The sequence below is a fragment of the Kryptolebias marmoratus genome, linkage group LG14 (genome assembly GCF_001649575.2).
Source record: "Kryptolebias marmoratus isolate JLee-2015 linkage group LG14, ASM164957v2, whole genome shotgun sequence".
Lineage (NCBI taxonomy): Eukaryota > Metazoa > Chordata > Actinopteri > Cyprinodontiformes > Rivulidae > Kryptolebias > Kryptolebias marmoratus.
The window spans coordinates 22,434,690-22,449,059 of NC_051443.1; the positions used below are offsets into that span (position 1 = coordinate 22,434,690).

At 36.1% G+C, this 14,370-nt stretch overlaps 1 protein-coding gene across 1 annotated transcript in view; it reads right to left on the reverse strand.

The window, feature by feature from the left end:
* LOC108241414 (leucine-rich repeat transmembrane neuronal protein 4) overlaps positions 1-14,370 on the reverse strand; it is a 92,786-nt gene that overhangs the window by 75,015 nt on the left and 3,401 nt on the right. The window contains exon 2 of the mRNA XM_017425535.3: positions 9,102-10,663. Within this exon, the coding sequence (XP_017281024.1) occupies positions 9,102-10,663 (1,562 nt within the window). The remainder of the gene's footprint in view (positions 1-9,101; positions 10,664-14,370) is intronic.

Below are 14,370 nucleotides of genomic sequence, written 5' to 3' on the forward strand. Positions count from 1 at the left end.
TTGTTTGTTTTTTTCCATAAATTCTCAAAATAAGTATTTTCAAATACACTTATATCCTATTGGATTGGTGGTTTTTAGGGTCTGCTAGTTTGGACATTCAAAAGAAAAACTGGGTATTGAATTATCTCCTGATGATATTCAAGATACGTCTAATGATAATGTATAAGGAGAATATTTTGCCAAGTATTTTTTTTAACATGTAGACATAAGAATGAGTGTCACAATGATAGGTTCCTGTTGTGTCTTTAAAAACAATAATCATATCGCAAAATAAAAGTTAAGGCAAAATTTTAAATGAAAGGTTTCCAGAGAGAAAAAAGTACTTTACTGCATACAAGCACTTCAAAAAAGATAAAAGGCTGGCTGTTCCAGAAAGGAAAAAAAGAGACATAGCTCAAGAGTGAGGAAGAGACTTGAGTTGTGTTGCTAATGCATACATTTTCTGCTACAGACTCAGTCTTTATGCGTATATACCAAAACCTAGTCAGGTAAGATGAATAGATGAGTGAATGTATGAATGAATAGATAAATAGGATGATTAATATCCTTGTTTATGACAAAATACATAGAAAAGGAAGGGGTTCGAGAATACATTTTCCCCTATTTGCCTCATCTCAAAACATGAAAAATAAAAATAAAAAAATAAATGAAATAAACATTTCTTTTTAAACAATGAAAATGTGTGAACATATCCATCATTGTAAAAATCACAAAGTATCAAATGACATTATGTATAAAGGACACAAAGCTTAGCTGAGATTTGTCTTCATTTTCTGATTATCATTATCTGTGATCATTTTCACATTTCATGAGGTAGTCATTGTATTATTTAGAAATGGGCCCTGGTCTGTAAGTAGCCTCACTCGCTCAGGGCACAATCAATCGGCTACATATCCATTGTCAGCTTTGTCAATACAGAGCTTTTATTATACCCTAATCCAATCAATAGGAGGGAATGTAATATTTTACTGTTAAAGATGGTCTCAAATTTAATGACACTGATATCATGTGCCTTAGTTCAATGTAAGGCAGGTTCTACTTGCGATAAGTAATGGAGAGAAACGTGTACAATACAAAGGCAAACCTTTCTCCTCCTGTTTTTCACAAATGATATACAATAAAGCATTGTGGTATGTTATTCTATTGTTCTTTTGTTCTGTGAATAATGGAAATGCAAATTAAATACGACTTTTAAAAATATATATGTTCATATAATGTCTGTAGCATTCCAGATACATGAAAATTATTCAAATGCTAAAATAATGCTGCTGGATAAGAGTCATGAGTCACAAAAGGGTAAAAAAAAAAGTCCTGCAAAAGAAGACCAACTGCATCAGGTTTATGGACTAAGAGCATTGTGAGTGGGATGCTGGAGGTTGTCAGAGACAAGTAATTAACTAAAAATAGGCTAATATGTGCTTGACACAGCAAAGAAAAAGAGCTTTAAAAGAAACAGATGGCACAACTAAAAGAAAACTCCAAGAATAGCCTGGTTGCAGAGATGAAGGTTATACTGTTTGCTGCTCAGATACGATGCAGAACATGGAGGCAACCTACTCCTCCCCTACACCTACTTGCAGGAAAAAAGTTTAAAGAGATTTGAAAAATAAATAATGTATTCCACTCACCCACACTCTATTAGATTATTATTATGTTTTAAATTTGAGATGTCCTTCCAGTACAAGACTGAATGTGCAACGTTAGGTTGTATTGTCCTTGCTACACATCTTACTTGTGTAATAAGTACAAAATGACTAGCTCAAACTTGTGCACTTCAGATATAGTTCCAATAAACATAATAAGAAAGAAAGAAAGAAAGAAAGAAAGAAAGAAAGAAAGAAAGAAAGAAAGAAAGAAAGAAAGAAAGAAAGAAAGAAAGAAAGAAAGAAAGAAAGAAAGAAAGAAAGAAAGAAAGAAAGAAAGAAAGAAAGAAAGAAAGAAAGAAAGAAAGAAAGAAAGAAAGAAGGCACAGAAGCAGCTGGTTAACAGCATGTTGTACACTTTGCGATTAAAAAACTTTGAGATGTAATCATAAATAACTAGCTGTGGGGGTATTTTATGACACTCTACATTATTTTACTAAAGTTCATTGAGGATCACTGACATTCTAGTTTTAAAGTTCTCACCACAACTTTTCAGGCATGCTTTGTTCTGTGTTTTGACTGGCCATTGCAACATCTTCAGGAGAACTGCAAGCCTGTTGTCCATTTCACCTGACATATTTAATACTCAAAAAAATCTTTAAAATAAAATAAATAAGTATGAAGAAAGGCTTTGAAGTTTTTGAGGATGGACAGCTGTCTATGGACAAAGGCAGCTGTGTCTTTGTGGACAGATGCCTGCCAATCTAGCTGACCAGTCTGGATGATTGTCGGATTCCTCTGGCCTTCTAAGCACTTCTCCAGTAGGCCTGTCGACTGCTCAATAGTGTTGAACGCACTGCTCTGCCAGGTGTTTCGCTCCCTACCTGTCTTCCACTTGAACTCAGAATGCCAGCCTGTATGACCAAAATACTGTCAAAACCAACAAAATCACAAACAATCCTCAGCTTTGTGAAGGGTGCCTATTTTACAGGAGGTAATGTGATTAGAATTTAACATTTGCTTTATATATTCTTTACCTGAGCTCTGGCATGCAATTTGTTTTAGTACGTAAACTAGATGAATAGCAGGATTATGACTTAAATGACAAGGGCTAAACCTAAAATGTTAAAAATTTAAGTTTTTTTATACCCTCACCAGAGAAAGACATTTAAATAGAGAGTTGGAAAACTGGAAACGGGATAAACTGAAGTGTTGATTCTTACAAGTTCTGAAAATAATACAAAAAGCAAAATTCTCATCTTGAAATAACAACCAATATCTTGACTATTCTGTAGATGGTGAGACAAAAATATTGTTGCTTAATGAGCAAGAGATTAAAATAGCTTTAAAAAATCCTTTAGAGGGGAAACAAATCTTTGAGATTGGTTTGAGTTTTCATGCTCTATCCACCCACACAGGACTGCAGAGACAAACCTCCACCCTCTCTTTTTGGACAGCGCCTTTTAAATACATTGGTTGGCTAATTAGGACAAGTTGCACAACTATAACAACTCATTCCTGGAGATATAAATTAAGAACTTATTTCTTTGAAAAATGTAGTCATGAATTCTGAGTATGAGTCTTAACATGAAACCCCAAGAAACCGATTATTAGAAAATATAAAATGAACCCTGGAAAGCTCAAGAGTTTCCCACTGACAGCAACATTATGAAAAGATGACAGTCCAGTTATACATGATTCATTGTCGATATGTTAAATAGCACATCATTGTCTAATGAAAAGGAACATTTCTAACATTTCTATTGCACTGCTTTTCCAAGTGGTTCTTCCAATTAAAGAAAAGGGTGGGTGGGGGTCTATTGGAGGCTCTTTTTGTTTGTTGGTTTCTTTATTCTTTTTCATTTTACAGCTCTGCAGCCATGCACATATGTGCTAATGTAAGAACCATATGTTTAGATGCAAGGTAATCAATCTTTAAGTTTTTCATGCTCAATGATTTCACAAGCATTTTTTGTGACAAAGAGAAGAATAGTGCAGCTGGTAATCTTTACTGAAAATGAAATGCAAATAAAAAATGGGACTAAAAGCATGTCAATAGATTTGTCTTTCTAGCAGTGCACACTAACATACATTTCATTTAAAGTCATTTGCTCACACACCTACAGTGAAGAACTAAGTGTTAATTTAATTTTAGAAAAATAATAGTTTAGAGCCATAAAAAAGCATAATTTTAATAGATGTAAATAGATTCTCAAAATGAGGAGACATCCAGATAAAGGCCAATCTGAGATGCAGCTGAAGGATGATACCATTTTCTGCTGTTTATTCTCTCACAAACAGTTACAATATGTCAAACTATTTTTATCATACTTATTGAAGGGCAGCTTGAAATAGGTCCATTTAATCAGCAGATATTGAAACAGGTTTGGGGGAATAACACAAAAGAAAAAACTTGGTATAACAAATGAGCACAGCTTTGAAAAATGTCTTTGAAACTGAAACAAAAAGGGGAAAAAAGAAATAATTGCTTGGCAAGTGAAAGAGAGAACAAGTGATTGAAAAAAATAAAATAAATAAATAAATAAAATAACAAAAACTGCCAAACCAAACAAAAGTAACCAAGGTGTATTGTAATACTTTACAAAAACTATGAGAAAAAGAAAATTGGTCTTGCCTCTTTTCCAGGTAATGTAATTGCTGTAATAGTGATCTCCCACCCTCATTAAGCATGGATCAAACAGCAGAGCAGAAAGCAGCAGCATGGAACCGGAGTGTGAAACAGACAGGATTAGCGAATCACAGACATGTTTTCTCACATTGCGCATCAGTGCGTGTTTGAAGACTCCCACATGGCTTATTCTAGACTAAAGACAGTTGCAGAAAGAAAGTTGAACCTCCCCACTGAATTACAGACAACTAATTTGCCCTTGGCCAGTCCTCTAGTGTTTGTGTTAACTTTGTCTAAGCAATTAACAGTTTGACATCACGACCTCTGACAACAGAGGAACAAAAAAAAGACTAAAAATAAAAAAACAAACAAACAAATAAATAAATGAATTACAAAAACAACAACCCCCTCAAAAAAAAAAAAACACATTATGTACGTTCAGTTTTCCTAAAACTGCCTGAACATAAAACAAACAAAAGAACAAATGTTTACTTTAGTTGTCATCATCTTTTAGAATTTTAGTGAACATGTCAAATAGTAGTAAAACTTAATCCAAATAAAAATGATGGAAGAAATATAATTGTTTCCTAGAAAGGCTTAAAAATGCACCTAACAGAGGCCACATGTTGTCATTGTGGAGAATTTTAATGGGAATATATAGGGTGTCCCCCACCTCTCGCCCAGTGAGTGCTGGAGTTAGGCACCAGGTACCCGTGACCCAGAAAACAAAACTGTTTTCCACTTCATTTAAAGTTATCATATGTATATATATATATATATATATATATATATATATATATATATATATATATATATAAAAAATGTATTTTTTTGTTTTAACAATTGATATATTTCGTATGTTCCCTTGCAAATAAAATATGGGTTTATATTTGAAGATCAATGTATTTTGTTTTAATTAGCATTTTACACAATGTTCCAACTTTTTCAGAATTATTTTTTTCTTTTTTTAATATATTTAGTCAATCAAACTAATAGAAAAAAAGAGCAACAAAAATAAAAAAAATAAACTATAGGTACATCTTTTCTGGCAATCAAAGCATAAAAACAGGAGAGACAAAAAAAAAGGTTTTCATGCTGCATATGTATGTTGTTAATGTTTCTTAAAGATGGCTCTGCAGGGAACAAAAAATAATACAGTTCACTGTTTGGATGCGTCATTTTTTCACAAAAAGAGTATGATTTGAACTTGGACTTAGCATGGCATGATTACAATAGCTGCATCAAAAATATTGTCAAGAATTAATCAAAAGAGCTAAGCAGGGATTTTAAACCAAACAAAAACAATACATAAAACATAAAACATCAAACTTTGAAGGAGTGTAAAAAAAGTAAAATCAAAAGAAGTGTATATTTAGCAGAAACAACTCTGCATTGCTTTTCTGAAGACTTTTTTTTTGCATTCACTTGGCGTTCTTCAGTTATTGGCATTTGGAAACTTCTGACAGTGGAAAGATAGAGTCTAAAGGGCATAAAAAAGGTTCAGAACTGACTATAAAATTTAAACCAGTTTACATTAATCTGACATAATAGTCTGGCAAATACCATATCTAAAGTGAAGGACATAGATAGTGTTACTAGACACATGACAATGTATAATTCATAGAGAACATAACACAAGAGTAAGACAAACAAAAGAAATAATACATGTGTTATCATGTAGTGTTGCCAGGTTACAAAATGTAATGGAAAAAAAAAGTGCCAAGAGGCACAATGTGATGTTCTGACACATAAAAAGGTGACATCAGACATGAGATCAGGTGGAGTCCACTGCAGCTACAACTGAACAGATCAAAGGAAGAATAAAATGACAGAGATAGATAGATAGAGAGAGAGAGAGAGAGAGAGAGAGAGAGAGAGAGAGAGAGAGAGAGAGAGAGAGAGAGTAATCTGACTGAAGTAACTCAGGAAAGTGAGGACTGCATTATTTTCAGGTAGATCATGAAGCAAAAAAATAAATAAATAAGGGTTACCTAACTCCAATTCATGTCAAATAGACCTGGGAGATGATAAAGAACAATCATGTGAAAGGGTCGTGATACACCAAGGTACAGAATGCAAATGTGAGTAAGGAGAGGAGTGACACAGGAAGAAAAGGAAATTCCTGCTTAGTGATAAACGGACATAAGTTGTTAGATACTCAAGCTTGAAGAGTGGAAGTAAGATTCCAAAGTGGACAGAGTGAGGCAAGTGCTGCCATGTTCTGTCTGGTGATTTATGTCTATGCAAAAGCAACAAAATGTAGAAACAAGATTGGTGCACATTCTGAGATGAACTCAAGACTTTCTGGACTTCTGACGGATTGCTCCTGTCTCAACTTAACACTGCTTTTTTTCCCAGGTAAGGGAGGACAGATAAGGCAAGACAAGATTTATTTCAAGAATTAAAAAACAAATAAAGAAACAGACAAAAAACAAAACAAACAAAAAAAAACAAAAACAAAGACAATACAAAGGATGCTTGAAAATGCTCGTCAAGTCTTAAATTTAAATTTGACTTAATTTGTGGTTGAAATAATATATGACATTTTTTACAAGTTACATTATATCAATGACTTGATATGTTTTGACAATAATAAATTGCAGTTATTTGGTTATTTATTGATTTTACCTAGCAACCCCAATTTGAGCACAGCCCCTCACCTAGCAACCCAAGTGAAACTCCACCCACTTCATTACAAGAAGACTGTCACGTTTGTTCTGCTAGTTTTTTTCACAAAGTCAGAATCCTCAGAGTTTGAATTAATAACGATAAAAATGTGTCTGTTCCGCAGCATTTAATCATTCAGAGAGTTTTTATGTTTTGAGACAGGGCACTCATTTGGGGGGCGTGGCCAACAGCAACTTATTTGCATAATAGTGACGTAGCCCTAAAACCGCTCATTCTGAAATGAGCTTAAAACAGGCAGAACTGATCAGGTGAAATCTCAATATCTGAGAGTGTTTTGTGTATTAAATTTAATGAACATGTTTTGTATAGCCCACAGACCTATCCTGACTTGTTCAAGGAAGCATTATAGGTCTCCTTTAATGTAGCCTAATATTTCTCTACTATAATGCATTATTACTTAAAAGAAACAGGCAGATTGCAGTTTTCTGCAAATGTTCCAGTTTGCAATTTTTGTAAAGCTCTGACCTGCCAATTTCAGTGTTGGCAAGTACTGGGATTTCTAAGAACTATGATTAACAAAATGCAAAATGTTTATTTTCTAATTTTTGGTAGAATTGAAAGTTATTTTATAAAATATTTTATAATATTGTGGCACTGGCCAGCCACTGGTCAAGCTGAAAATTGTCCGATTCCATCTACCAGTTGGTGGTGCAGTGGGTGCATGACTAATTTGAAGTATCACAAAATTTTCACTCAACATAAAGCAGTATGATAGGCTTAAATGAGCTGTTCAAAAACTCAATGGGGAAGTGAAGGGCAACCAACGAGACAATGGCATCTATGATTTGTGCTCCTGTTTTATAATTACACCGGTGAGAGCTACCTGCAAGTATTACATATCACCAAGTGACCTGCCTCCAAGGAAGCCAGATGGTCAGTAACTGAAATGAGGAAAAGAAAAATGCTGATATCTGGGTACACGTCCTTGCTGTTGAAACATGCATTTCTCCAGGGCCAGAAAGAATTATTTCATAGAAAAATTAATAATTAAAAAATAATGACCCCCCCCAAAAAAAAAAAAAAAAAACAGGAGTAACTGAAATCTAGAGTTTTAATGAGTTTGAGATACTTCAGGAATCATGAACGCATTTCTCTAGATTGTGCTATAAAATGTGTATGTTGTTTAGGAAATCTGGGTTTAAACTGCAGTATAATAAGAGGTTTACCCAACATTTTAACAGTATGTCAAGCACATAAGACAAGGGTAAGTGAAAGCAAAAGGAAAACACAGTATCCCAGTTTTGATGTAGTGTGTAAATACTGTTTTGGAGAAAATCACTTCCCTGTGTACAAAACATTTCAAAGGATTCCCACTCCTTTAAGGACTATCAAAGGCTGTTTCTGTCTGCGTGTGACAAATACATTTTTTTCCCTTACCCTCCATGTGAATTAAAGTGTCAGCGGCCAGTAAAAGTATTCATTTTGGTTTATGCCTGACTAATCAATTTAGCAAGTGAGTAAACAAGTGAGTAACTTCAGCCAGACAGTATGAAAGAGGAGAAAAGAAAAGCTGAACAGCAATGCTGTTGGGGGACTATGAGATTTTTAAACAACTGTCTTGAGTCATAGCTCTGTCAAAGAAAAGTGTGAAGTTATTTGCTCTGAGGAAGCTCCGTTCAGTGAAAGAAACATGATTAGCATTCACATCTGGTCCCTAGAAGTAATTCTTTCTTTTTTTTCCCCCACAAAAATGGGGAAAAGAATGCTAAACAAACAAACAAACAAAAACAAAACATAAAAAAAATATTAAAAATCAGCAGAGCAAACACACAAAGCAGAAAATGTGTGACATGCAAGCAAGAAAAAAGAAAATTGAAGAACTATTAAAGCTGTATTGCAAACCGCATAGCACAAGCTCAAGTATATACTGCACATGACATGCAATCACTCTCATTTATCCATGTTTCTATACAGTTCAGTGACAAAACCAATATTTGCATACCATTAGAGATTAGTGTTTGAGTGAATATAGAAATAATCACTGGAAAACAAGTCATATCTTGTAACACAAAAAGTGATGTTAAAACCATCTCTGCTTCCTTCAGTAGTGATTCATGGGTACAAAGTATTTGCCTAACCTGCTCTTGAGACAATCTAGCAGCAGACCTATTACCAATAAAATCAGTGCAAATAATTACCTCAGAATGACTCAATATAAAAAAAGGTTAGCTTTAAAGGAGTGACAATAGTGTTAGTCATACCTCGCATTCTCGGGAGCCTGAGATGGTATACGTGCATGGTCCAGTTCCATTGACAAGCACATCCATGGCCTCAGAATTGTTGGGTTTGTAGTCCACATAATACTCCTGCAGGGGAGAGCTAAGGGTGCGCTCTGTCTCTCTAGGTTTCTTGCGACGTTTGCGTGCTGCTGCTGAGTGCTCTTGCAGCTGCTTGACACTGTTAGGATAGCGTTTCCATGATACGTAGATTACCAATAGAATCATTGCAACAGAAAGAAAAAGAGCAACACTTCCGGCCACAATCTTATGGAAGGACACAGGCTCCAGGTCTTGCTCTGGAGGAAGTGCAACTGGTGGGGTAACCGCTAATGATGTAGGACCTCTAAGGGATCCCTCAGCTCTCTTTCCAGAGCTAGTTGGTAAAGCCAGAATAGATGGGTTATGCATTGTTTGAACTGGGTTGCTGGATAGGTTCGAAGGAATACTCACTGTGAGTGTTGTTGCCTGGTTTGATTGACAAACACCAAAGGCGTCAACAGCATCCATAACTTTCTCTCCTTGGGCTTTCTTGGGAGAGGCACAAATCATGGTTGTCTCCTTTGCCCCTCTAAAGTTTCTTAGCCAGCCCACCAGAGGACAGATGGTGGGGCTACAGTCCCATACATTTCCAGCTAAACTAATCATAGTCAAGGAGATCCAAGCATCAACTGCCTCCTGAGAAACATTGGACAGCTTGTTGGAGTCCAAGTTGAGAGTTTGCAGGTTTGGTAAGCATTGGTAAACCATGGCATCTACTTCTGTCAGCTCATTTCCTGACAAATCCAGCTTCTGGACAGAGGCCCAGATCCACGTAAGCCCCTGGCTCATTGAGCGAATACGATTCCACTGCAGGTAAAGAGCCCGCAAATTGTAGAGGCGAGGAAAGTGAGAGAAGTTGATTTTGGAGAACTGATTGTGCTCCAGGTGCAGCTCAGTGAGTTTGACAAGGCCTGAAAATGCATTGCGAGTGATACTTCGCAGACGGTTGTAACCCAGATCAAGAAATTCAAGATTTCTGCAGTCTTGGAACAGACGCATTGGGATGATTTTTAAAGAATTTGAGCGTATGTGAAGACTGAGGAGTTTCCGTAAACCTTGGAACTGCCCAGGCTGCAAGGCTTGCAGTTTATTGTATGACAGGTCCAGATTACGCAAATTAGGGACAGGGTGGAATGTGGTGTTATGAAGCATTGTGATCTTGTTCGAACTTAGAATCAGCTCTTTAAGCCTTCGGATCCCCTGGAAGGCCATTCCATCCACAGAGGCAATGTAATTATGGTCCAAGTAGAGCCATATAAGGTGGTTGAGGCCAACAAACTGGCCTGCACGAAGACTGGAGAGGCTGTTGTACCGCAATGATAGGCCCTCACAGCCTCCTGAGAGGTTTTTAGGGACGTCACGAAAGGCGCTTGACTCACAATACACAATTTTTCCATCACAGCGACAACTCTTGGGGCACTGACGCTCACTGAGTGATGGATTTGCCGCCAGCCACACCTGCATCAGGAGTTGGAAAACTAGCCAGCGACGCTGCAGAGCAGAGCCTGAAGAGAAAGGAATAGGGACAGAAAGTGAAAAAGTGGGAGAAAAAAAATATTAGAAAACAAACTAATTGTGTACATTGAACACTTTTAACATTTAAAAATTATAGATTTTGACAAACCTAAATTATGTATAAGAAATACAAAATACAAAAAACAACAAAACAATCCCACTCACTTACACACACAAATCACACACATATAGTCACACAGGCAAAAACAGGTACTTTTCTTTTGCTCTTGTAGTGAGATGTTGTGAAATTCCACCGGGTTTTTCATGCTTATTTATTTTTATTTTTGTTTTTGATTTGTTGAAAACAGAAGCAATGATTCAGTCTGAATTTGTTCTGCTTGGTTTTGGTTAAACACAAAATGGCTGGAGTCTAAATCCAAATGCCTCCAGGACTGTAGATGCAACTATCAGTTGTTGAATGCTGATTTTTTTTTCTGTACAGAATAGATTTCACTCTTGTTACTTAATTGCTTCTGCAATTGGTGCAATGAATTCTAGTGCAATAATTAAATCTAAATATGGGTAAAAATATGACTGAGTAATTTGTATGCCTAATTGATTTTGTGTGTATTCACTGCAAATACACAATGCAGATTAAATCTATCAAAACAGCTAATGCTGTGGAATTTGTTGCAAGGTGTCCAGACAAAGTAAAGCTTGCCATCCCACTCATATTTTGGACTTTTAAAGGCAGTCATCCTTATGGGGGATTCTATTATAGGAGCACTACCTAATTGGTAGACTTTGTCCCTAAAATAACCTAAGGTTAAATGACATCTACTCCCTGAATAAGGCTTGTACACCAACTGTATAAGGATTTCTACAAGCCAATGAAATGGTCATCAAATGGCCATGAAAACAAAGACATTTTAATTGTTGTAACAACAGTGCTGGGGTCTTGTTGGCATATCAGTATGAAGCAACTAAAACACAAAACCCAGCAAACAGCTGCAATTTGCCTTTAGATTTCTGTTCTTGGATAGTGGTAGGAGAACCTTCCTGATTGTTTTTGCCTAAAGCAGTGCCTAAAGTGGAAGTTTACTCACAATGGATACAGGAAAAAAAATATATAATAAAAAATTAATAACAACAAAAGTCTGTCAGTGTGAAATTCCTATATTTAGAATGATGATCCTACCCTGATTTTTTATAATTTATTGCTACACACCGCTCCCAACTGATTGCCTAATTGAGCAACTGGGTGAAAAAAAATGGTATACAGGTGTTCCTTAAAAGTAGCATCTATATACCCTGGTTGTTGCACCTGCACATATTGAGGCTGGAAGGTACCAGGTATGATTAAATGCAGTATTCTCAAAAAATATGCAATTTAACAAAACAGTATGTATAATAACCATAAACAACTTGTGAAGAAACGGTGTGTAACAATAACCAATGACTAATTAAAAGCCTGAATGTCTAGGGTATGCATTACTTGTATTACATCATTGCTGGGTTAGCAAAACTGAAGGAAAGAGTAGGAAATCTGGAACTGGTGGAGAGCATGGAAAAGGAGGCATTATATTTAAATTAAGTTGTAGGATTATATTTAAAATAATTACATATATAAAACTTAAAAGGCAAATTCAACAGATATGTTGGAGGGAGGGAGAGGCCATGTCAAAGGCAAAATCAGAAGAACAAAAATATCTAGGCAAAAGGTGAGGCAAACAGGTCAGTAACTTCATTTTGTATCACTATGTTCTTAGGTAGGACTGAGTTGTTTCCATTAAAACTGTTCCCCTTTACAGAGCAACTAATGATCTGTCATTAAGACGCATCGATTTCCCCTAGAGGGGATAGTATAAAGGGATGCACTGCTGATGTGTGTTTCTGAAAGCAATATCATCAAGTATGGGATTTATTAGCACAATCAGACTGAGATAAGATTAATATTTCTTGATAGAAGTGGTCTGTCACTGAATAAGCTTACACTGTGCTTGCGAGTGCCATTGTGAGTCCACCTCGATGTTAAAAACAGCATGCTATCTCATGTGCTACAGTGATGATGAGCCTCAGCTTGAAACATGAAAATCTGCAGACTTTTTGGATATTTGTAAAGTGGTTAAGACATTTAAGCATAACTTGAGTTTTGTGGAATCTCAATAATCTTTTCTGGATTTGTCAGAAATAAGTGCCTGACACAGAGTCGCTGAAAGGCATCATACAGCATATGGTATCTAACATAGCCATTTCACTCACTGCCAAGCATCTGCTGATTCCATATGGGCATTGTATGTGTATTTGTTGGTGTCTAAAAGTGTGATGGAAAGAGAAAACACTTAATGTTTGTTTTCAGACAATTCTTTCATCATTCCTTACAGATGGAGTGAACCAAGGAAATATGCAGATAATTTGTGCTGGATATTGATTATACCAGCAGCTATATCAATCATGTTTTTTTCATTGTGGATCCAAGAATTGCAATAGTTTAACTTCTACAAAAGATGGGGATTATGAGATGCATCATTTCTAAATGCAGCCAATTTATTTCCTCTAAGGCTTATGAAAAAAAGGGAGAAAAAAAAACTAAGGTATAGAAAAGTGAAAAATAGAAGAATGCCCAAGTGTAATGTTCCATGTGCATTCAAAACAATAATAATCGAAAACACTTTTTGATGGTAGAATAAAATGTGTGGGCTGTTAAGCATGACTACAATTTTTATTTTGGGCTTGTATCTCAGGAGGATGTGGAAACAACACTGCTGTTTTCCCCATATGCAAAATATTCTTGCATTATTAGAAGTGACTGAAGCATCTCTTACAGATAGAGGCTGCTTCACAAGACACCACTCTCCCTTTACTGACACTGTATGTGCTTTAATGAGACATCCATGAGCTAATGCCTCTGTAAGCCATCACCTTCCCCACTCCTCTTCTAATCTTATTCACAAAGCAGCACAAGTCACCCTCCCAGGTGTCACTCAAGGGGTTTCTGTCTCTATTACCTCTTACCAGAGACACTTTTCATCATTACTGTTCCTTTGCTCCTGCTTCATTTGATGATACTGCAAGGAATTTCTTCTTTCTTTTCTTCTGTCACATTATATTCTGCATGCCCTTGAACCCTGCAGCCATCGGGATGTTTTCCTGATGTGAAGTCTATTTTTGTGTATGTGGTCAAAACCTCTTTTTTCTATTCTTTCGTATCTCTTTCCAATTGAACTCCCCGTCTGCCCTTCTTCGTGTCCTGTTGACTTTTAGACTACGTTTTATTTTAAACATTTTTCAGACTTTTTATTCTTTTATCTAGAAATGTATTGAGCTCTGTTTTCCATTTTTTGCTGTTACTTTTTTTGCAGGTATTCCTCACAATCTAGACAGTTTATACAAACTAAGTTTGTCTGAAGGCATGTGTGCCACGCTTTGTTATGCAGCAGACAGCCCTGCTGTCCTCAGCAAAGGAAGATGGCTATTTCTGCCTCTCAACCCTAACACATAGAAAGAGTAAGTGCACTTTACTGCTGACCTAAAATAAAACCAAATGCAGCTTAATAACTTGGCAAATGGACTCACTAACTGGTGCACTTTGAGCGCACACGAGTGGCTCATTGCTATTTGCTGCCTGTCATTGACAAAACTGCTACCAGCTTTAGCCGTGACTCTACAGAGGCTGGACAGCAGCCTAACACATAAGGAAGGATGTCCTCTAAATCAGCCCAAGCCAACTCATTAGTCTCCAATTATAAATGAGATA